This window comes from Hypomesus nipponensis, chromosome 25, assembly GCF_054491055.1.
Source record: "Hypomesus nipponensis isolate SF chromosome 25, ASM5449105v1, whole genome shotgun sequence".
In the NCBI taxonomy this organism is placed as follows: Eukaryota; Metazoa; Chordata; class Actinopteri; order Osmeriformes; family Osmeridae; genus Hypomesus; species Hypomesus nipponensis.
Genome location: NC_140385.1, coordinates 7,324,339 through 7,349,142, shown reverse-complemented (window position 1 = coordinate 7,349,142; position 24,804 = coordinate 7,324,339). Strand labels below are relative to the sequence as shown.

General features: G+C 50.0%; 1 protein-coding gene across 2 annotated transcripts; it reads right to left on the bottom strand.

The window, feature by feature from the left end:
• Positions 1-534: 534 nt before the first annotated feature.
• tbc1d14 (TBC1 domain family, member 14) lies at positions 535-24,738 on the bottom strand. Of its 2 annotated transcripts, none has more exons than XM_084691698.1 (15): positions 24,603-24,738; positions 24,125-24,292; positions 21,374-22,175; positions 15,285-15,408; positions 9,092-9,219; positions 8,454-8,536; positions 5,880-5,997; positions 5,487-5,593; positions 5,309-5,389; positions 4,956-5,050; positions 4,670-4,741; positions 4,445-4,573; positions 4,059-4,168; positions 3,411-3,669; positions 535-2,515 (listed from the first exon to the last, which is right to left on the bottom strand). In XM_084691698.1, exons 2-15 carry the CDS (start codon positions 24,174-24,176, stop codon positions 2,459-2,461), a joined length of 2,217 nt encoding a protein of 738 aa, XP_084547824.1. In that variant the 5' UTR covers positions 24,177-24,292; positions 24,603-24,738; the 3' UTR covers positions 535-2,458. The 2 variants fall into 2 exon arrangements, with proteins under 2 accessions (XP_084547824.1, XP_084547825.1); XM_084691699.1 differs by having other exon boundaries at positions 4,956-5,044.
• Positions 24,739-24,804: the final 66 nt, after the last annotated feature.

Genomic DNA, 24,804 nt, shown 5'->3' with positions numbered 1-24,804 from the left:
ATTGAGTCGTATCCTACAAAGCGGAGCTCTAGAGTCCAGGGTTCGAATGTCTAAGTTGATGCTTTGTGGTTCAAGAAGCCTAACGCTCCTATTTTTATTTTCTGTATAAGCCGGTTCTAGGCAATAGTAGGCTAGTCGTCGATGACTTACCTGTTTCAATACCAAATAAAATCTGTTATATGTGTAGACCTGTATGAATTTAATCAATTCTAATTTGGAAGATAATTTAGATGTTACCTGAACCTGTGTTCTGTGCTGAACACACACACACAGACCCCCCCCCCCCCCACACACACACACACAGAGATCCCACACACACACAGAGACCCCCCCCCCACACACACACACACACAGAGACCCCCCCACACACACACACACACAGAGACCCCCCCCCCCCCACACACACACACAGACCCCCCCCCCACACGCACACACAGAGACCCCCCCACACACACACACAAAGAGACCCCCCCCCCCACACACACACACACACCCTTCTCTACGTAACATTCATAGAATAACTCACAGTTCATCTTTTTTCTAACCTCCAAAATATCACTTTAATACATATACACAAAACACAGGCACACACATTAAAACTGAAGTCCTGAATTGAGCACACTTGAGAGTAGCAAGACACAACAAATCATAATGAGAAGAAGAATTGCCATGGTGATTCATCAAGGTGTGTGAATAGGGGTATCGCAGGGGCATTTAGGCAGAATGCTATAGTTAGGGCAGGGAAGTGTACTGAAAGTCTACATTGGCGGATTGTCTCTGATGTCACTGGCCAACGCACACTGTGCATATTGCAGTGTAAAGCAGCCTAACAGTTAAGAACCTGACTAACCTTGTTTTCTGGGATGAGGGATACTAGGTCCTACAGTCAGGGTCAACTTTTCCACACATTCTGATTCAGCTGCTGAGAGTTTTAGAGATGACAGCTAGATTTTGAACACACACCAGGTTTGAACCTCTTCTCAGCTCTCACCTCAAAAACAAGGAAGCGTGTTCTCATTTCAAACAGAGGAAGTCATGGATGAGGTAAAAGGCTCAGATTCAGATAGTTAGCAAATGCCTTAAAGGATACAATACAGTACCGAAGCAGATTCATATTCACTCTGAACAGGTGTTTGTGTGAGGGCATAATACAATATATTCTACAATCAGTTCTTTCTTCTTCGGAGTCTCCTATTGCACATTGACATCAGAAGTCAAACACATTTGGTTAAAAGGGAGACAAATAAGACTTTAAGAGATACAGTGTTCTACAGATAAACACACAAAAAAAATTAGCGTCCATTTAAGGAAAATGCTTAAATCAAAAACAAACATGGAAAACAAGAAATTTGCCAGAAATAAAGTACCAAAAACAGGAGTGAGGACAGTCAGCATGTGTCACAAACCAAACATAAAACACAGTAACCTACACAATTCCAGTTAAAATACATCAAACATAAATATAATGTATATCGTCAACCCTATATTACAGGCAGATTATGCCCCCTCTTTGAAGAGGGTTACACCTTTCTTTAAAAGTAACATTCCAGCGCTTTTTAAGACATACATGTACTACTGGGTGTGTGTTCGTGTCGATAAGTTTCCACGCGCGTGCACACACACACACACACACAAACAAACACACACACTTCAGGTTACCTTATCTCTTGAAAGTGTGTTTGCATCTTCATCTGCAGGAGCGACCCTTCCAAACCAGTCAGCCTCCTTTCAAGTCAGTGTACTGTGCTCCCAAAGCCAGAGCCCTGGGTCCTTCCTTACTTCATGGAATGAGACGGATACAATTAAAACAACCCTCAAGGCATGAAAAAAGAGTGACATAAACAAAGAGAAAGCCACCGAGGAGGAGAAAGTCAGTGAGTGAGACAGACAGAGATAAAAAGCGATTAGAGAGAGACGCTGGAACTTTCCGCTCAAGTGGCTCTGACACGGGAGGTTAGGGTACAGGCCACAGTACGTTAGGGTACAGGCCACAGTACGTTAGGGTACAGGCCACAGTACGTTGTCTAGCCCTCAACATGCTCCCCACACCAGGGGGGCTAGTTGTTTTTTTCAGAGTAGCTGGGTACAGCATTTAAGTGGTGGGTAAATGTTGGATATAAGGCCTGTAGTCCAATCACCCCTACCAGGCTCTTTGACTCCACCCTCCAGGGTACCTGCTCAGTCTGTGACCCCACTCCCTGGATTGGGAGGTGGGGGGGCTGGGTGCCCGTGGTGCCCCTGGGTCCTAGGTGTCCAGTCATCAAGACCCAGATCCAGGAACAGATGGCCTGCTTGGCCCGGGGGGAAAAGCTGTTTGTGTGTGTGGGTGGAGGGGGGAGTCTGCCCCACAGTGAGCCCACCAGAGCCCTATGTTTGGTGGGCAGAAGGGGGGGGGGGGTGGAGTTGATTTGGAGCCTCACACAGTCTCGGGTGTGATTCTCGTCCAGGAACCACAAACTCAGCGCTTCAGAACCGGGCTGTTCCGCTCCTGCTCCTTCTGTAAGACCTGGAGAACCTGAGCAGAGGGAGGGACTTGGTCAGAGGAAGATTTCTAGATATCGAATACGTGGTCTACCATAAGAAAAGGATTTTTTTTTTGTCTTCTAGTTTTCTTCACACGGGTGACCAGTGGCTGAAAAATTGTGAATGACGTGAAGTCATGTTCCGCAATAAATGTGCACAAACGTATTTCTAAGTCGCAGACACAGTCAGTCATAGACAACAGTGTGCCACCTGTAACAGTTGCTCCCGGCAAAGTCGTGGTAAGAGTGCACGGGCAGCGGTTCTATGACATGACGAGCAAACACTTTCTTACCGCTGCTGGCATATAGTAGCAGAACTTCCTCGAGAAAAACGTACAGAAACAAGCACCAGGCTCTCACAGTGTCTTGCACCAACTGCCAAAAGGCTCGCCGTCTCTACCTTCTTCTATCCACGCCCAGCGCCATTTATTTTTGAGTCATTTAATTATGGGTAGCAGTAGAACATCATCCCCAGGCTTCATGAATTTGCGCTCTGTGCTTTCACCGACAACGCTAATGTGACGTAGAGATCTCGTTCACACAGTGTTGCCAAGACCCGCCCTGCTCTGCTTCTGATAGGCTTGTAACGTCAGTTATAGCTGCGTTCCTCTCATATGATTGGTAGGGGAAATCAATCGACTTGAAAATATTAAACCGCATGCAAGTTCCCATTTTTTTTCCCCTCATGCCAGACATCCGGCAACGGTGCCGGAATACTTTAATCCCTGCACTACTGCATCGTGTCAACACGTTATCAGGTCATTATCCAAAACAGGTGTCAAAACAGGTGACGCTGCTCAAACCTTGCTTCGTGCTCAAACCCTTTCTAAGGTGGGTTGGACGTTTGACTAACCCAACAAAAGACAAACCCCTCCCCTCCCCTCTCACCTGAGCCCATTTCCTGTTCTTGCTGGTCATGTGGATGGCGGCGATGTGAGCGAAGAGCTGGTGGGGGGGGATGGTGTCGGGCAGGCGGGTGAGGAACTGGGCCACGTGGATGAAGTCCATGCCCGTCAGCACGTCCTCGTGCAGCCGCAGGACGCCCAGCGCCGTGCGGAACAGGAACTCGTCCCCATCGCGGCAGAACACGTCCCACACCCGGCACGCCACGTCCAGGGGGAAAGACTTGCTGTACAGGGTGAAGATCCTGGAGGAGGGTTCACACACGCACACACACGGACGAAAGAGAACGTCAGGGTTGGCCTTATGAGGGCTGATCTACCTATGAAGTAAGGAAAAGATGAGAAAGGCAGAAGAACGACAAGCACGTTCCCGTTAGCTCACGCTAATCTCGAAAGTGCCGAGTCACTAAGCAGGGCCAGGCAGTAGAAGAAGCAGGCAGTCTGTGGCCAGCCTTATCGCCGTCACACAGGCTTCTGGCAGACACAGTCCTCTCGGCCCTGCGTTGTCCCCCCACTGTACTACACACCAACATTCATGCACACACAGGCCCCATGTGGCAGGGATGAACAGGGGGTGGCATGTTGGTTCAATGAGAAGGGAGGGTGAGGTGGGGGCGGAGGAGCACAGCCTTACCAGTCTATTAAGTAAATGTCGGGAGTCAAGTTATTCTTCTTGAAATGTGCAAAAAGCTTTGGTAGGTTTTCCTCAAAGAAAACTTCAAAGGCTGCAAAGTAAGTCAACATCTAGAGATTGAGAGAGAGAGAAATAGATAAAGGAGAGAGAAAGAATGATTATCAGATAAGAAAACGTAGTCTAGTTTACAGAGTTGTGCATGAGTCGTGTGGGTAAGACGTGGTGTGTGTATCTGTATGTGAAGCGTGTATGAGATGTTTGCGAGATTAAAAGTGCGTGCGTGCATGAAAGTGTGCGTGGGGTCAAAGACTGGCGTGCACGTGAGATGTGTCTCTGGTCCTACAGAGGAGGACCCTGGCGTGCCGCAGCGCTGCGCGTCCACTCACGAGGCTGTGGTCCACTCTGAAGAAGGCCATCTGACAGGGCTTGTTGAGCAGGTTGGCGAAAGCCATGAAGGCGTCGGCCGTGTCCATGTTGAGGATCAACACGGCCGCGATGAAGGACATGCCCTGCACCTGAACACACGCTCGCCGCATTAGACTGGCAGCGCCCCCGCGCCACATGCCATAGTGTGGACTAGTGTGTGTGTGTGTGTGTGTGTGTGTACTTACATAGCCCACATCGGGCCTGTAGCAGGTGTATGCTCCCAGGATACTGTGCAACACGTCGTGGTATGGACCGCCCTGATGACACAGGCGCAAGGGAAGATTTGATTTGGGCTGCGCACGCACACGCACACGCGCGCACACGTAGCACACACGCATGCAACACCAACACGCAACCAGACCCACCCATTGTGCCAACCCACACATCAACCCAACCCAATCAAGAGTGGTCACTGATGTGGAAGTAGCTGTTGTCTGTTTATGTGTGCGTGTGTGTGTGTGTCTTCCTCACCTGCTGGAAGATGCATAGGTGGGGGAATGTTCTGGAGATATCCAGCTTGATGAGCTCTAGACTGGCCTCTCGGTCTGCTAGGGACAAGCCTGCATCTAGACACAGGGGAGGGAGGGAGGGATAGAGCGAGAGAAGATCGAGAGAGAGAGAGAAAAGAGATTGAGAAGACAGAATGTGGAAAGAGAGGAGAGAGAGAGAGAGAGAGAGAGAGAGAGAGAGAGAGAGAGAAGGTGGAGCAAAACACTTCCGTCAGACTCATATCAACCAAGTGTCTCATTTTCTGTCTTGAAGGAGGTCTTCCCCCTCATGGATGGAAGAGTGACAGAGAGGAGAAAGGAAGGGTGTCAATCTACCTTCGCTCTCCGTCTCCGGGGCGACCGAGGGCATGGCCTTCCACTTCTCCTTGGCCCTGGCCAGGCAGATGTTGTACAGCTCTGTCGACATACAGCGCCATACACTGACACGTCACACACACACACACACACCTGTGTTTATATGTGTGTGCCTGTGTGTGTGTGTGTGCTCACTCACCGTGGGTGATGTTGAGCTCGTTGCCCACCGCCAGGCTCCAGACCTTCCCTCGGACGCTGGGAGGGACCCCCTGCCACCAGAGCTCTCGCACCCTCCTGGAGGTACACCTGAGCGGAGGAGGAGGGGAGGAGAGGAGGGGAGCAGGAGAGAGGAGCGGAGGGGAGGAGGACAGGGGAGCACAAAGTGGGAGGAGAGAAGGACAGGGGAGCAGGAGAGGAGGGGAGGAGGACAGGGCAGCAGAAAGGGGGAGGGGAGGAGGAGAGCAATTTAAACACCTGGGAAAAAAACGTTGCGTGGAAAGATAACCTATGCTAGAAAAGGGTTGAATCGCTACATCAAAGAGAGTCAACCAATCGGCAGGTGAGGGGATGGCGGCCGGGCGCCTGCACTCACATGGTGCTCCAGTTGGGCAGGATCTCCTGGTTCCAGGTCTGGGCAGCGTTGCCGATGTTCTCCTCCAGCCGGCAGCGCTCCTCCAGCTGCTTCCTCCTCTTCTGGGCCTCCTTGAGCTCTGCCCAGGGGAGGGGGAGGGAGGACAGGAGAGGGGGAGGGAGGGAGGACAGGAGAGGGGGAGGGAGGGAGGACAGGAGAGGGGGAGGGAGGGAGGACAGGAGAGGGGGAGGGAGGGAGGACAGGAGAGGGGGAGGGAGGGAGGACAGGAGAGGGGGAGGGAGGGAGGACAGGAGAGGGGGAGGGAGGGAGGGAGGACAGGAGAGGGGGAGGGAGGGAGGACAGGAGAGGGGGAGGGAGGGAGGACAGGAGAGGGGGAGGGAGGGAGGACAGGAGAGGGGGAGGGAGGGAGGACAGGAGAGGGGGAGGGAGGGAGGACAGGAGAGGGGGAGGGAGGGAGGACAGGAGAGGGGGAGGGAGGGAGGACAGGAGAGGGGGAGGGAGGACAGGAGAGGGGGAGGGAGGGAGGGAGGACAGGAGAGGGGGAGGGAGGGAGGGAGGACAGGAGAGGGGGAGGGAGGGAGGGAGGACAGGAGAGGGGGAGGGAGGGAGGGAGGACAGGAGAGGGGGAGGGAGGGAGGACAGGAGAGGGGGAGGGAGGGAGGACAGGAGAGGGGGAGGGAGGGAGGACAGGAGAGGGGGAGGGAGGGAGGACAGGAGAGGGGGAGGGAGGACAGGAGAGGGGGAGGGAGGGAGGACAGGAGAGGGGGAGGGAGGACAGGAGAGGGGGAGGGAGGGAGGACAGGAGAGGGGGAGGGAGGGAGGACAGGAGAGGGGGAGGGAGGGAGGACAGGAGAGGGGGAGGGAGGGAGGACAGGAGAGGGGGAGGGAGGGAGGACAGGAGAGGGGGAGGGAGGGAGGGAGGACAGGAGAGGGGGAGGGAGGGAGGACAGGAGAGGGGGAGGGAGGGAGGACAGGAGAGGGGGAGGGAGGGAGGGAGGACAGGAGAGGGATGAGAGGGAGGACAGGAGAGGGGGAGGGAGGGAGGGAGGACAGGAGAGGGGGAGGGAGGGAGGGAGGACAGGAGAGGGGGAGGGAGGGAGGACAGGAGAGGGGGAGGGAGGGAGGACAGGAGAGGGGGAGGGAGGGAGGACAGGAGAGGGGGAGGGAGGGAGGACAGGAGAGGGGGAGGGAGGGAGGGAGGACAGGAGAGGGGGAGGGAGGGAGGACAGGAGAGGGGGAGGGAGGACAGGAGAGGGGGAGGGAGGGAGGACAGGAGAGGGGGAGGGAGGGAGGACAGGAGAGGGGGAGGGAGGGAGGACAGGAGAGGGGGAGGGAGGGAGGATAGGAGAGGGGGAGGGAGGGAGGACAGGAGAGGGGGAGGGAGGGAGGACAGGAGAGGGGGAGGGAGGGAGGACAGGAGAGGGATGAGAGGGAGGACAGGAGAGGGGGAGGGAGGGAGGACAGGAGAGGGATGAGAGGGAGGACAGGAGAGGGGGAGGGAGGGAGGGAGGACAGGAGAGGGGGAGGGAGGGAGGGAGGACAGGAGAGGGGGAGGGAGGGAGGACAGGAGAGGGGGAGGGAGGGAGGGAGGACAGGAGAGGGGGAGGGAGGGAGGGCAGGAGAGGGGGAGGGAGGGAGGGCAGGAGAGGGGGAGGGAGGGAGGACAGGAGAGGGGGAGGGAGGGAGGACAGGAGAGGGGGAGGGAGGGAGGGCAGGAGAGGGGGAGGGAGGGAGGGAGGACAGGAGAGGGGGAGGGAGGGAGGACAGGAAAGGGGGAGGGAGGGAGGGAGGACAGGAGAGGGGGAGGGAGGACAGGAGAGGGGGAGGGAGGGAGGACAGGAGAGGGGGAGGGAGGGAGGACAGGAGAGGGGGAGGGAGGGAGGGAGGGAGGACAGGAGAGGGGGAGGGAGGACAGGAGAGGGGGAGGGAGGACAGGAGAGGGGGAGGGAGGACAGGAGAGGGGGAGGGAGGACAGGAGAGGGGGAGGGAGGGAGGACAGGAGAGGGGGAGGGAGGACAGGAGAGGGGGAGGGAGGACAGGAGAGGGGGAGGGAGGGAGGACAGGAGAGGGGGAGGGAGGACAGGAGAGGGGGAGGGAGGGAGGACAGGAGAGGGGGAGGGAGGGAGGACAGGAGAGGGGGAGGGAGGGAGGACAGGAGAGGGGGAGGGAGGGAGGACAGGAGAGGGGGAGGGAGGGAGGACAGGAGAGGGGGAGGGAGGGAGGACAGGAGAGGGATGAGAGGGAGGATAGGAGTGGAGGGTGGAATGGCAGAAAGGCAAAGAGAGGGAGAGAGAGAGACATAGAGAGAAAGAGAAAGAAAGAGAGAGAACGGAGGGGTTGGGGTAGGGGAGGGATAAAAAAAACACAATGAAAAAAGGGGTGACAGAAAGAAGGAATCATTAGGAAGAGAGAGGGTGGAGACCACGTCGGACAGTTACATGACATGAAGGGGCTTATGTGAAGGGAGCAGGTATAGCATGGGAGGTTTTGCCCGTAGGATCTAACTGGTGGCGGGGCCTGCTGGGAGTGTCAGTGTGGTTGGCTCCCCCTGGTGGACAGGGGTGAGGGGCGCACCTCGCTTCTTGGCCTGCGCCACCATCTCCTCATACTGCTGTCTGTGCTTCAGGGCCTCCTCTGCTGGCTTTGCTGGGAGATTACTGCAACACACACACACACACAGAGACACACACAGGGAAGAGGTAGTGTAAGACTATAAACTTGCTGTTTTCTATTATTCATGGTGGCTGGGCTTGTGGTGTTGACAGACTGAAACAAGGTAGAAGGAAGAAAGGATGGAGCTGTGTTCTTCAACGTTACCAGTGCCCTGTTGCTCTGCCCTAACCCCCACACACGCATAGACACACTGCCATGTCCTCTTCCACAAAATATCCAGTGTCTTTTTGCGTTCACCCTTGGTGTTTATTCTGCTTCTAAGTTCCTCAGAGAAGCACACATGATTTATGGAACATGTTCTTCTCCTGTAACTAGTAACAGTTGAACAGAGGGAGAGAGATACAGAGTGTGTGTGTGTGTGTGTGTGGGGGGAGGGGGGGGCGTATTCAGGTTTTAGCAAACCCTTCTCTCCTGTGTCTCCTCCTACTTACTCACACCACAAATAAGAGCCTGTCGACAATAAGCGCCAGCCTGAAATAACAGTGAATGAGAGAGTGTTTGTGCATACTGTACATATCATTGTGTGTGTGTGTGCTTACGCAGGGCGGTCCTCCAGGATGAGGGCGGTGGTGGAGAGGGGCTCGAAGTCCAGGTTCTTCCTCACGCTCTGCTGCTTGGGAGAGGAGGGGCTGCCAGGTCCAGCTCTGACACTCTTCGCTTCATATTCCTGAAGCAGGACCACACACACACTTTTAAGAGTACACATACGCAACACACAGCAAGTATAGGGTGCTGAGAGGAGGGTCAGGTCATTGTCCCTCACACACAAATTCACTCTGTCTCTCTCTCTCACACACTACCCGTGCCTACATCAGCACCCATGGGGGGGGGGGGGACTTGGGGTTCAGCCTCTAATGAGAGAGAGACAGTGAGGGAGAGAGACAGTGAGGGAGAGAGACAGTGAGGGAGAGAGACAGTGAGGGAGAGAGACAGTGAGGGAGAGAGAGAGAGAGCCAGTGAGGGAGAGAGAGAGAGAGCCAGTGAGGGAGAGAGAGAGAGAGCCAGTGAGGGAGAGAGAGAGAGAGCCAGTGAGGGAGAGAGAGAGAGAGAGAGAGAGAGAGAGAGAGAGAGAGAGAGAGAGAGAGAGAGAGAGAGAGAGAGAGAGAGAGAGAGAGAGAGAGAGAGAGAGAGAGAGAGAGAGAGAGAGAGAGAGAGAGAGAGAGAGAGAGAGAGAGAGAGAGAGAGAGAGAGAAGGATCTTAATGGACTGGAGAGGGAGGAGGCGAGAACAAGTGCCAGGCTCCCCGCGTTCACTCTCCCTCTTATCATCACCCCAGACAAAGGAGGGCCACTGCACCGGAAAACAGGTAGGGGGGGGGGGGGGGGGGGGGGGGTGAAGGGTAACGGAGGAATGGAAAATCCTGAGGCCTTCTCCAGTGAAGTGACTCAGACATAATCTGCAGCATACGGGACTGAAAGACACGGAGAGGGAGGGAGGGGGGGCCTTAAAGCGTGTAAATCGCCTCAGCGAACAAGGGAGAACAGGAGCGAATGATGTAGGGATATTAAGGATGTGCAGAGAGGAAAGACACGGTGGGAGGGAGACATACGCACTCAAGTCCCCCCCCCCCATCCCCCCCGTCTCCTCCTTTCATCTGCCCTCATCTCACAGATCAAGGGGGGAAGTGGCGCTACGTTTGACGTTCTCTCCTCACACTGCAGATTCCCTGACACTTCACACACGCACGCGCGTGCTCGCGCAAGGGTCTCGCTAAGCTGTTGCTGACATCTCAAATCCATTCACAGCTCCTTCGGGTTCCCGGTGCGCCAGGCTTCTCGACGCCGTGGCGCTTTGGAGGAGTGCGTTCCTACACATGTACTCCAAACTGCAACAACAACACGGGCGAGTTAAACCGAGGGCTTTCACCTCCTGGTCTGGGGCCACCAGTCAGTTCCTAGATAGAGGGGGGGGGGGGGGGGCACTGAGCCAGAGCCGAGGACGCTCTGCTGCAGATAGGAGGGGAACTGAGAACTGTCTGGGAAGGAGCATTGGCAGCTCCAGTGGCAAAGTGGCTGGGATAAGAGAGAGGGGAGGGGGGAAGCACTGCACCTCTCCAGCAGCATTGCAGGTGGCTGCCGACAAGGTGAACGGCAACAAAAGTATAGTACAGTAAAGATAGACAGAGGGAGACGACAACAGTGTGTCAGTCTGTGCGCATGCATTTGTGTGCATAAAGAACAGCATACGTGTGTGTGTGTACTGAACGCTGAGGCCTATGTTTGATAAAGGCTACGCAGCGTGGAGGAGATTGTCCAAAAGGCATTGTCTACTAAAAAGCATCGTCACATCCACTCTCACTGGCTCCTAACAGAGAGGATTAGGGTATTACCTCCTGTAAGCACCACAGGGGTTTCAAAGAAAAACAAATCCCACAAAACAGATGGTGCCGATGAATCCCTTCAACTGAACACGGCAAATCCCCTTCCCAGCATTAGCAATCGCATTGAACCAACACGGACCTGTCCCCTGTGTTAAAGTGGCAGTCTTGACTTGGTGAACCTAACGGCGAGCGGGTTTCAGTGGCTAGGCTAGATAATCGTGCAAGCCGATCAGATTTCCTGGTTTAGTGCCGCCACCCCCCTCCCCTCCCATCCCCTCCCCCCTGGAGCACAAACGGTATCCCAGGGTTACGTGTCACCAGAGGAACCTGTGTTGTCACAAGGTGTCTCATTAAAGCTGGCTCTTTGTTTCCTGGTAGTGATGTCAGAGCTATGTGTGTCTCCCTCTCTCTGCCTGCCTGCCAAAAAGGCTACAAATATATGAGCAACTACATACAGTAGCTGGTGCTATTAAAACAAACTTCCCCACCTATATAAAAGGTTGACATTGTAGTCAGGTCTACGCTACACAGGGTAGGCTAATGGAAACAATTGACTGTTGCTACAGGCCATGCCAGGGTGTTTTGGAAATGGCATTTTTGGGTCAAAGAACTAAGTGCCTTTTCCCCCATTCCTCTGGGAGTGAGAACACCGCGTGGGCTAGGCCAGAGTGTGAGTGTGTGTCTATGTGTGTGTGTCTGTGTGTGTGTGTCTGTGTGTGTGTGTCTGTGTGTGTGTCTGTGTGTGTGTCTGTGTGTGTGTCTGTGTGTGTGTGTGTCTGTGTGTGTGTGTCTGTGTGTGTGTGTGTCTGTGTGTGTGTCTGTGTGTGTGTGTCTGTGTGTGTGTGTCTGTGTGTGTGTCTGTGTCTGTGTGTGTGTCTGTGTGTGTGTGTGTGTGTGACAGCAGGGGTCTCAGACAGCTGGTGGAAACGAAACGAAGACCTTCCAGGGATTTGGCCATCACTCCTGTCCAATTTGAGACATCACACATACACAGTCACACACACACCCACACACACACACACACACACACACACACAGCCTACCCTAAAGGCAGGGCCAGTCTGGACTGAGACTCACTGAGACTCCAATACAAATGAGCAACAGTCAACAGAGGAGAGAGGGCAAAACAACATTCACCATGAATGAACAAAACAGCAGTCTAGGCCAGACAAGGAAAAGGCTAGGTTAACAGATGATATGGTGTAAACACTTACGGGGCTTCCCGTAACCAAGAACAGAGCGAGTCAGAAAGCATGGAAGCCAAGAGGACTAGGGAGAACAGTTTGTGAGAGAAAACGGAGGGGAGGATTGGGGAAACTCTGGAAAACAAGTAGTGGGGGAGAAAACCATGCCTGGTTTGACTTGGGAGCGTTACTGTTGTGGACACAGGTTGTCCTGGGTCGTGTCCTGTGTGCATGTCTGTTTCCCCTTCTCTGTCTCTCTGGAAGAACTCATCGTGGTGTTCCGTTAATATTGGTTGTTCCGCTCGCCACTCATCCTAATCCTACTGTCTCCCTTGTCAATCAGAAGAACATCTGCCACATTCAAAACCACAAAAATCTTTGTTCTACCACTCCTTCGTCTGTGACGAAATTGTTAAATATTTGCCTTCTTCTTCATCTACGGCTCAGTTTGTCACAGTTTAACATTTTGTTATTATTTTGTCCCGGTTCATTTCCGGAAGAAAAAGTTTTGTAGGTGACAGCTGCACATAGCTATACATACTTCACATAGGGAACATTGGTGCATACACACTAGTAAGTTGGGAAATGTTGCCTTCCATTTGCACCCATCTCCCTTTCTCCTTAGTCATTGTATAAAAATGACCCTTCATTGTCTTTCAATCCCTTGTCCTTGTCGTATATTCACGCTGTTCTTCACCCCTCACCAATCTAGTAGATCTTATATTACGTCAATACCTCTAGACTACACGACCGAGGGTGCATGACAGAGCCTTTTATGAAACCGCGGTGGAAAGAGAAAACCCCCTCGGGGCTTTCCGACGGAGGGCATGAAAGAAGGACGGACATCCATCTGACGACCCCTTTAACCTGCGCTGAGCGCGACTGAATATTTCAGGGCTTTTCACGCGTCGTAAAACATCCACAGAGGACAAGTGGATGAAACATGATCAAATAGGAGTCTGCACAAAAAACAGGGCTTACGAAAGACTACTGTGTCTTCTAATTGGCAGTGTCACGTTACAAATAAGACTTTGTTGCTAAGGAATGAAGATACATGCTGACTGGCTTATTTCTTATTGTAAACAGATATAAAAAACACAACTTCACACGACGGATGACAGCGAGGACCTTAATGAGGCTGATTTTGTGAACCTCACTACATCACTCTCTCAGTTTCGTAAGACGGAGAGAGAAAGTGAAAGAGAGAGAGAGACAGAGAGAGAGAGAGAGAGAGAGAGAGAAGGTAGACAGTGGAGCTCGCCCTCTCACCCTCGCGTCAAGACAAGCATGGACCCGTGAACGTCCAGAAGTGCACATGTACACGCGTGTGGCTCACTCACCATGAACGCTGCAGTTCCGTACAGACTCCCAGACCACCGGAGAGGAGAGGGGGAGACGGGGAAGGGGGGGGGGGAGTGGTGGTGAAGGTTTTTCAAACTCCAAACACCGTCATGGCTGCTCCTGCTACAGCCCTCGCAGAGGACAACGAGGAAGAGGAGGAGGAAGAGGGCAAGGGGACAGCTGGCCTGTCGCTGGGACACACCCCAGGTAGGTGGAGCTGATGCAGCAGCATGATACCGCTCTCTCTCCGTCTCCGTCTCTCCCTTCTCCTTCACTCAGTCGCCCTCCCAGCACGCATAATGACGCTACCCAGAGCAATCCTGCATCAGTACAGAGCACAGCGGATCAGGTCTCTCTCTCTCCCTCTCTCCCTGTAGTGTGCGTGTGTGTCAGCGAATCAGCACCGCCGACCACTATTAGTCACCGCCGGGATGAGAGGAGGTCTGTGCTCTCAAGTACCCTGCCAGCCATGGTGATGGAGCCCAGATAAATGGATATGGAGTCAGCGGCTGAGCCGTTGCTCTCCACTGTAATCCACTCTGTCAGCGCTCGGAAAGCCTTGCCTTGGGTCTGCTGTGTGCAGTCTACTACCAACATTGTCAGTCGCTCTCTCTCTCACACACACACACACACACACACACACACACACACTCTCTCTCTCTCCAAAACTCTCTGGCTTTCACAGCCTGCTTGTAGTAAACGTTCACTCATTAAAACGGATGATGTCATGGTTGTCTTTATTCAACTGAGTTAATTCAGCCTCGGGGGAAAGGGGGGGGGGGGTTGTGTCTCTCAAGCTTGACTGGTACAGTAGGTACCGTTGGGAAATGGGGCCACCAAACATTCTGAACTTCCAGGAATGGTGCTACACTGGAACAGTCTAAACGGAATATGCAAACCACACAAGACACATTGTTTTCATGGAGACACTGGAATTCCGTGTTGTGTACCGAATTGGACATTTAGCAGGTCGACACTGACTTTGCCTTAGGTGACATTCAAACTTACAGCTACCCCTGTGTCTCCACAAAGAGTGTCCAGGGTTGGCTACAAGCTAAGCCACAGGTGCAACTTGTGTAAAATTACAAGAATTTGGTATTTTGCTCACGCCATTAATCTGGAAGTCTGTGAGACCGGCTCCACGATGTGGGTTGAACCATTGCATGTGTGAGTAGGTTAACTATGCAGAGATTTAAGACCATCTAAATTCATGACACTTTGCCGACGTAAAGGCATTTTCATGCAACCAAATAGTCTTTCTATTATACTTTGGGATGTTGACAGCATTCATTGAATGTATTATGCACCTGCACACCAAATTAAATTCCTTGTTGTATAAACTACTTGGTGATTCAACTTTATTCTGATTCTGGGGGGTATAATGTCTCAAAGTGGGAATATGTATGGCTTGATAAACCAGGCCTTTAATGAACAATCACAGTTTCCTATAAGCGACCCATCACAAATGTCATACTGTATAAAAGAATCATGTGCTGTGTGTTAACTTTGTGTTGCAGACATCCTGAAGCCTTTGCAATGCACATGGCATTACTCTGTAGATGAATGTGCATGGTTGACAGATTGATGGCCTTTCTTCAAATTGTGGTTTTGGAAATAAATGACAATCGCTGATGCCAGTAGTATAGCTTTGAAGTATGGCTTTTCTTGCAAGGTTATTGAGTCTGGCCTCTAAGTGCTCTCCCTGGCTCTGTTTATTCTAATTAAACAGACTCTTGTATTTGTATCCTTCAAAGGAACTCTGCTTGCCTGTAACCACTAGTTCACACACAGGCATGTAGACCCTTTATCTAAAGCAGGAAATGTATATATATGGTAGACAGCCCCATCCACTTTCTTGCTCCAGTTGCCTAGTATTGTTAATCTTACCTTCTGGATTTTTCCGGGGTCCTTGGTGGACGTTTCCCGAAGAGGGACTTTCCCAAAAAGCTTCCAGCCTGGGTCCCTCTGGTCTACTGGCCGAGTGTCCTTCACCTTCTTGGCAAACAGACTCCTGAGAGGACAATGGAGGGAGAGAGAATAAAGAGAGAAAATGGAAAATGAGGATGTCAAACAACCACAGTCAACAGCTGAGAGCACACTGGCTGCATCCAGTCACCTGAGGCCAGGCAACTACAATAGCCTGAATGTGTGTGTGTGTGTGTGTGTTTGTTTGTCTGCACTGGTGCGTAGGGAAATCACCACATTTATACACAATTCCCCCAACAACCCAGGTAGCAGTAACTTACAGTTCAGACTGAGGATCAGAACTACAGTATAACAACAAACAGCTAGGCCTCAGTCTAGACCTGCAACTGTTATTGAAAACAACTACATATATGTTACACACATTCGTTGTATTATATTACATAAAATACATGTTATGTCTTGGTGTACTATTAGCTAAAAACACTTGGCACCTAGCAACATAAAAACATTTGCTCACGAGGCAACTAAACATTTTGAAGCCATATGTTTAGCAGTTAGCATTGTTCACAGCTAACTGCTAAGAGCTAATGCTAATGATGGGCTGGACTGTTTCAATGAGGGTCTGTCCCCCGCACTGTATCTTTCCTGCATCGACATCAGACGACAAGACAAGTGTGTGTTGACAAAGAGAGACAATGGGAAGCTCTAATTGGAAGCTGGCGAATAGAGCCCAGCTGTGAAAGGACATGAATACCCAGCGGCAAATGAAGGGGGTCAACTTATAATTAAACAGAAGGGTCATAACGGACAGGGAGAATGTTTGGTGGACATGCCAGGTCATTCCCAGCTGGTCCTCTGTGTGGGTGCGCACGTGTCTCAATGCGTGCCGCTTGGCCCGAGTGCTAAGGAATACGGTTAAGATGCGTCGATCGACCAAATCAAAATGTATTTGTATAGCCCTTTTTACACGCAAGCATGCCACAGAGGGCTTCACATACGCCCATAGAACTGCCCCTCAACCAAACCTAAACCCTCAAGGAAGACATAGGGAAAAACTCCCAGATAAACTCAAAAGATGAGAAAACATGGAAAAAAACTTTGGGAGGAGCAATTCAGCGAGGGATCCTTTCCTCCAGAGACGGTTGGTGAAAGAGACGCTGCAATCGAGTTAGAACTGCTGAACCTCTACCACCATCGGTGGGGAGTCCCAGGGTACAAAGCAGCGGGGGAAGCTTCTTGGCCAGTCGATTGGCTTTAACCGGCCTAATGAGATTTGCTAATCAATGAAAGAGGAGTAAAATGTTCCATTTGTCGAATCGAGTCTTTTTAAATGAGACGGACGCAGGCTGACCATTTGTCAAGACCTAATAACTGATGTTGGCTCTCCAGCCTGATAGTGGTGAGAGGACAGCTAATAAACAGTGGCTGTGGACGTGTATCTGTTTGTGTTGAGACACATCTCTGTCAGACGCATAATGATACAGACCCAGGGGGCCTGTGTTTGTGTGGTCAACTGCTTTGACCCCTGACCCCTTAACCCCTGAGGAAGCTGTCTGTGAGTGACCTCCTGACACTGGTGAGAGACTCCTGTTGTCAGGTCACTGCACAACACAAGGGGTTGAGCTAACACACACACACACACACACACACACACACACACACACCACACTAGCACCAGATCAATAGACGACTAGACTAAAGAATCTGAATTTTGAGGGTGGAAATCAATGAGAGGAAGAAAAAAATAATCCTGCTGGTTTTAAACCTGCAGATTCACAAACCTTCTTGGTGAGTTCTCAAACTGGCCTACAGAGAGCTTTAAGGTAGAGAGCTTTAAGGTAGAGAGCTTTAAGGTAGAGAGCTTTAAGGTAGAGAGCTTTAAGGTAGAGAGCTTTAAGGTAGAGAGCTTTAAGGTAGAAAGCTTTAAGGTAGAGAGCTTTAAGGTAGAGAGCTTTAAGGTAGAGAGCTTTAAAGTAGAGAGCGCCTAAGACTAATTCATGAGTCTTCACCAAGGACTTGAACACATTCTTCAGTTGTCTCCTGTTGTGATGGATGACGGGTTCTCTCTTTCGGTGTCACTGCAGAGCTACATCAAGCGGTCTCTTCTGTTCTGTACTGGCTGGATTTGCCAGAGGCAGCGATGACATGGCTGATTTTAAAATTCAAAACTCAAACGTTAGATGCCAACCTTCCTCTATTGGAAATGAGGAAAGGAAGCGAGAGGCCCCCTGAATGCTAGCCCATTGGTCACAGAAACACAGGTATTACCTCCATGTTTCAAACATTCACAGGTTTTCCAGTTTGCTACAGGGACACACAACTATTGCCATGCTGGAAAGCAGCGAATGAAACGGATTTGTCAGTGAATTTGTCAACAAGGTGCCAAGCTGTTGTGATGAAAAGCTTGAGGCGACAACAGTGGGAAGGAGCTACACCTTATTTGATAAGCCAATTAGGCATAACGTGTTATGTCACATGGAGTTACGTGCAAAGTTGCACTGAAAGACACCAAGGTGCCTGAGGAGAAATCTTTTGAACTCTTGCGTTACCAAAAGTTTATTCTGTCACTAAACCCAGCAAGTTAACCAGTAGGAAACACACCTCTAGTAATGTTCTCCAGTGTTGTGGTGAGTGATTACCAGGCTTTTAGTGGGAAGTAGCCCGCAGGGCAAACAAAGAGAGCACGCCTGCTCATTGTCAAGCACAAGGTCAATACAAAAATATAATTAAAATCTGTGCACTCTGTGCTAATCTTGTCAGCCTTTCATAACCAGAATTTATGGCTTCTGGGGTTTGTAATTAAAAATGAAACCCTTTACCTCTTCTTGTCTAATTGTATACGCCATACAAGGTTGGAATATACTCCCCACATGGGTTCAAAAATACTGCTTATACAGCACACAGTTAAGCCATAAACAGAGATGCAAGGCTGTCCATTACTCCAAACACACAAGCTAGCTAAAGGGTATGCACTAGCAATGAGGCTGGATGAGTGTGTTAATGTCAGGTTTCCTTCTATTCATAAAACTCTGCATATGCTATGACAACAAAACCGCTGTGGCCAAAACAATGAACAATCACTACAATGATGAGAATAGCTGTGTGGGCCTTGTTGATTTAGAAGCAGCAAGTTTGGCAAAGATGCTTCTTAAAAGCTAGGCTGAAATCCTGATTGGATTAGCCCTTTTCATATCGAAGTGATTAAGAATCAAGCGGGAGGCCAAATGAATGAAAAACAAACCAGATGGTGACAGTGTTTACAGGTGCTGTTAGACGATAGTAGCCCCACGGGCCAGAGTCGTACCGTTTCAAATAGGAGGAAGCCAGCTGATTACTGCTGACTGCAACCACCTCCACAGAGGTGGACTTGGACACACCAGCCTCTCAAACACAAAGGTTGAATCTCTGGGGGAAACAAGTGTGGTAAACAATCTGCACCACACTTCATCCTAAACTATCACTATGGAAACTTTGATATAGTTTACTAAGGGGTTTAACAGGATTTCCCCCCTCAAACAACAAGTGAAAAGCTGACTAAATTACATATAAAAATGTTCAAGCTAAAAAAAAAACAGGAATGTCTTGTTCAGCAGGGGTAAAACACTTACGAATAGATTACAGTCATAAAGCAGTTTACAGGCCAGCAGAGAACAAAGTGCTCCTCTCCTGGCCTCTCTAGGCCGTGTTCTAGAACACCAGCAGGAACACTGGAATCACCCAGCCCTTTAAATCGCAGGGCATCTATCCCATTCTATGGTTTAGCCCAGCAGAAAGTATTTAGTGGCATAGACCTGCACTGATAAGAGCCGTCCACAATGTTACAGACACAGGCGTGCCTGTGACACAGTACAAACCTGTCAATAAACAGCAGAAGCGAGGGGGCAGCCATCCTGTCTGCACAAAAACTCTTCAGGACGACAAAACAAAACAAAGAACTCGATCCTGTAAAGGAATCTCGAGAGTTATCTCAAGAGAATGGGATAGAGAGAGAGACACAGACGGCCGCCACGGTGAAGGAAACGTGTCCTGTGACAGAAGCTCCTGAACAGAGCCCCACACGCCTCCAAGTGAAGGAGTCCAGCTGAGATACAGAGAGGGAGGGAGAAAAGGAGAGAGGGAGAGAGGGGGGGGGGGAGAGAGAGAGAGAGAGAGAGGGGAAGAGAGAGACAGCATGTGCGAACATAAACTGAGAGAAAGCATGAGGCGGGGGAAAGAGAACGTGTAACTTCCAGAGAGACCGAGGCATACCAAGAGAGGCTATGATAAGTTAAGAGGCTGGAGAGGGAGGTGCTTTCAAGAGGCTCACAAATGAGTAAGAACCTTGAACAAGCCTCGGGCAAACTTCCCGCTCTTATTGTAGGTCCTGAAACAGCAAGACAGTGTCAGGTCACCAACTCATGGCACCAGGGATTTTTTGTGCTTGTTCAAACAAGAGGCTGACAGGGTGGTACGTCTGTCTTAACACAGAACGCAGGTGGCTTTGATTTGACAAAAACAAGACTGACTAAGGCGATAAGATTGCCAGAAGGAGAAGTGCAGGGTAAGTGGGGGCGGATGTGTGGAAGGAAGTGAACTATTGCAATGAACTTCTCCTCATAACAGAGACTACACTATACTTGAAGGACATTTCACTGAACTTGACGAAACAAACAAAGAAAAAATATATTCTCCAGTACTCCAATCAAAATTTGCCAGAACAATACCCCATTGCAAACAATGACTAACTGTATTTAGTTTATATGCAACATGACAACGAAGGCACAAACTGACAGGCTTACAGTCAAGTACAGTACAGCAAGCAACCAACAGATACAGAGACAGACCATTCTAATTGATCGAACCAGTGTGAACCAAATGGAGCTGACTTAAGTATTTCAGTCTCTCCCTGTCTGTCCTTCACATTCCCTGAACAGAACGTATCACAGGATGTTGTGTGACATGAGGATGGGACTGAACCACTGGAAGGTTCTGGACTGTTTCCCCTTGGTGTTCCCAGCTTCAGCAGGGCTTCTACAGTTCCAAGGATGGATGGACTATAAACACCACCCATGCAAACGCACACAAACACGTGGGCATGAGCGTGCACACAAACACAACTACTGACATTCCTGAACAAGGTTGTGCAACTTTTATGAAAGCACTACACGGTCGGTTGTCTTTCTTAACTTGATAATTGCCTGAGAACTAAAAATATGATGATACTGGTTTGCACAACACAATCTGTCTTTGGCACTTACACAATATTATACCATAAGCAAGTCCAAACTAGATGAGTCCCTGTGATATTTAAATTTGTCGACACTCCAGTCTCCACCATTTCCTCACTAGTGTCATAGATGTTAGAAATAGTAGAACCAGCTGGCATTCAGTTTGCTAGACAGTGTGTCGTCATGGATGTTTGAGTGAGTTAAAGCAGGGAGCCAGAATTACATAGACAAAGAAAAGAAGGATGGGTTAACTTTGAGTAAAGGTTAAATATTACCAGAACTGTGAGCGTGAGATAGCATATGTTTGTCAAGTCAACATGTAAGTTCCCTTGAGATGTATGGGGTGTGTATAGGCGTGGGTACATTGGTTAAACAGGTTTCCCAGTGATATGGGTGCCATCGAAAACAGAAGGCACAGGTATTTCAAATTGGATGTTCAGTTTTAAAAAGCGCTAGGCCAACATTGCCTCCATTCTTATGTTGGACAATGAGATAGGATGAAACATCTCTGCATGTCACACATTTCTGCATGTTGTATTTCCGATTTGCTGTAGCACTATCTCAATGTTTATGAAGACGCACAAAACCTAGTAACCAAAAGCATTTTCAATTAAGATCTTCATAGAATTTTTCTCTCACTTTAGGGCTATCCTTAATCCATATCTGGGAAACATCTGCTGAATAATTCAAATGCTATACTTTATATACATAGTGTTTGAAGGAGGTTTTCAATGTAATCTTAAGCAATGCCGTCTTTTGTGTTGCTTTCCATGGACAAAGTAGCCGTGGAACGAAGAACTGAACGGGCTGTACCAAATAGGCTGGTTAGACGCGGCCAGTTACCTGTTGAAGAAGCTCGCCAGCGGCCCCAGCCGTTTGGGCCGTCTTTCGTCTTCGACCCCTGACCCCGGCGGCCTGCGCCTCGGGCTCCACAGGTCTCCGAAGTCACCCGGCGATGACGACAGCGTCACGTCGGAGAAGTGGGCCGCGGCGCCCTCGTCCGTCTCCAGCGTGACGATGGCGCTGGAGTCAGAGGTCACCATGAAGTCCAGGATGTCTTCGTTGGAGACGGACAGCGTGGCGGACAGCTCGGTGCTCAGGCTCGACATGCTGCACATGGAGATGTCGTCGCTGCGGTTCAGGGTCCCCGAAACGCCCCCGGCGCCCCCCGTCCTCAGGGTCATCCCAGTCCTGGGAGAGGGACTGAAGAGGCGGACCGAATCGTAGCTGCTGCGGGGGAACGTTGAGGACTTCCTGAGGCTGTTGTCGCCAGACGGGTCCAGAGGTAGGGTGGCAGGGCTCTGGTCGAGACTGGAGACCAGGGTGAGGCTTCCGTCTCCTGGGCGCGGAAGGGCGTGAATGTGCTCCGGGTGATTGATCTCCAAGGTGGGGATGCCAGAGTCCTGGGAGGCCAGGCTGTGGCGGTCCTGATCCTGGTCCTGGTGAAGGTAGCTGGGCTGGGGGCTGCTGTTGCAGGATCTGGGGCTGGAGGATAAGGGCTTGGAGCTGGGCAAGGTGTATTGGGGCAGTCGGGGGGGCGGGTTATGCTCGCCATTGTGGTGTTGGAGGTCAGGGCCTGGTGGCATGGCTGTGGAGGCCTGGTCTTTGACCATGCCATTCTTCATAATGGCTTGTCCAGAAACCCCTGGAAAGGGATACAAACATTAGATGATATCGAACACACAAACTAAATAAGCTCTTAAGGACATTTTGCAAAAAAAAAAAAAGCATGACTAGAAATAGCTAAATGTATGCATCTGATTGCAAAAGTTTTTCTTTCGAAAACTAAACATTACCTTTGAAAGATTAATCAATTCTAATGAGTTTCCATCCACACTGTAACTATGCATGCTCTCTCTCAGCGTGACACGGCAACCACCCGGCAACCACCAAACAGAGTGACACGGATTAAGGTCAGGTTGCCCTATTTGAGAATGCAGACAGATCCGTCCGACCTCAAAGAATGTGGCACCCTGAAATTTAAGCTTCCCTCCTCCTGCATCCGCGTCTTCTTTCCCTCCTCCACTCCTCCTGCAACATTCCCTCCATCTCCTCTTCCTCCTCCTGCTAAACAATCCCCCCTTTGAGCGAGGCAGGCAGACACAAGACGACGATAAATAGAGATAAAAGCGAGAAGGGAGGAGAACATGGAGGGAGGCGAAAGAAGATATCCGACGGTAACCAGGCTGAAACTGGATCTGACGCTGTAATGTGAACAGGGCCTTCTGAAAGCATGCAAGGCCTGTTACCAGAGAATAGGACTGTACAGACCAGGCTCTGTGGGCTAGGCTCTATGTTGACTTACTGTGAGCAGTTTGGACAAGAAATTGGAGTAATGGTGAAAACAAAGCAGAGGAGAGGAGAAAGTATCAAAATCTCTAAAACGTGTACAGTATTGACACCCAAACGTTTGTGTGGTTTCTTTTATTGGTCTATATAAAGTGCTTTGCCGCACATATTAAACTCAGCCCCTTTGAGTGCATGTTCTTCTCTCACAATGCATGGGAATTCCCTGTGCGTGAAAGTGCAGTGGGGCTATGTTCCATAGGATGAGAGCACAGACTGATCCTGCTTCCTGACTGCACCACCTGCTGCTGAAAGCTGGATCTGAAGGCCAAAATGAACAACTCTCTTTGAACTTTCCTTTCTTGCCCAAGGAGCTGAAGGGAGGTTCACAGAGTATGTAAACACGTGACGGCAGATTAAAATGCCACTGGCGCAACCTTGGCGATTGTATCCCCACCGTGCTCAACAAGGAAAAATTAGGAAAAAATCATACAAAAAAGTATCCTCAAGTGCAATTCACATGCTATGAGTCCAGACCTTGACACACTTTCAAAGTTTAACATTTCTACTAAAGAAGTAGAGATTTTTCCTTGAGCCCACAAACCAAAACCGTAGATTTAGTCTCTGAACATAGGTGGTCATGTGAGTCTGCAGCTGGACTTCGCCCCATGACAGTCCATGGTAACAAGGGGTGCAGGAGGCGGGGCACAGGTTGTTGCTGTGCAAACGGAGGCACGTGTCTCCCTATGAATATAAACCTCCAATGTCCCTCGGAAAATAATTAGCATCTGTTGCTGTGGTGACACTGCTATTCACTGATCACAAGCCGGCACCGAAAGTGATTTTATAGACCCTGTAGTTGTTATCTTTAACATTTCAACCACACAGTTTATGACAGAAGATAGACTGTTATTTTCATTTTAATCTCCCTTCACATTGTTATATGGAGCAAAACAGCTGAAGTAATCCTATATTAACAGAAAACAAACTGATCAAACACATCTCAAATGTTACTATAGCAAATATTGTTTTTCCATTTCATACTTGAAGTACCCTTGTGATGACAATAGAGACAAGAAAATCCTGTTATTTTATCCCACAGACACACATAGCGTGTCCAACCACAATTTTGTATTAGGTTAAACAAAGGATGATGGAGCATTTATCTTCAATATATGACATGGCCCTACACTGCATTTTAGGAAGTGACACTCATGCTCCCAATCTTTACATCATACATTTTCGAATTCACTTTTTTGTTCTCAATTTTATTTTATTTAGAAAAAATATTTAAAAATCGTCACATACCACTTTCGCTTCCTGCTGCCCGGTCTTTGGTCCCTTCGGTTGTGTGTGCCATGTCGGTGCTACAGGTGGGTCGCTTACGCGGCAGGTGTCCAGTAGCGGTACATGAAGATGCGCTGCTGCAACCCACCCTCACCTCAGACCTCAACGCAGCACATAGTAGGAAATTATCTTGAAGGTACAAAGACAAAACATCTCATTCGCCGGTGGCAACTCAAAAACTAACAAAGTGGGTGTGACATTCGCTGGCGTGAAAGTACAGCAATTGTCATGAAAACTTGACGCCTGAGTTACAGGCAATCGCTTGCTTGCTGACGTCTCAAATAATTCCTGTTTCTGATACCTTTATTGTCGTAGCAAAATTCCATGTGCGAGACGCTTTTGATCGAATGTCATAACGCAACACTAAGAAAGCACGTTCTTCATGTTCATATGAAATTACAGGCATTTCACAAGTTTGACAGTCCGAACAATAACATACCTGTCTTAGTGTATCCGCCGCCATTTTAAAACAAAGTTACCGACAAGAGTGCAATGTAATCGAGCCAAGAAAGACTACATCATCGATTGGAGATTGGCACTTCTTAAACTCCGAAGGCATTAATAATCGTCTTATTTCATACCGTGCCCTGAATGGAGTCTACCTTGATGTTAAAAAGCGTTGGTAGTTTTGTGTCTTTAAT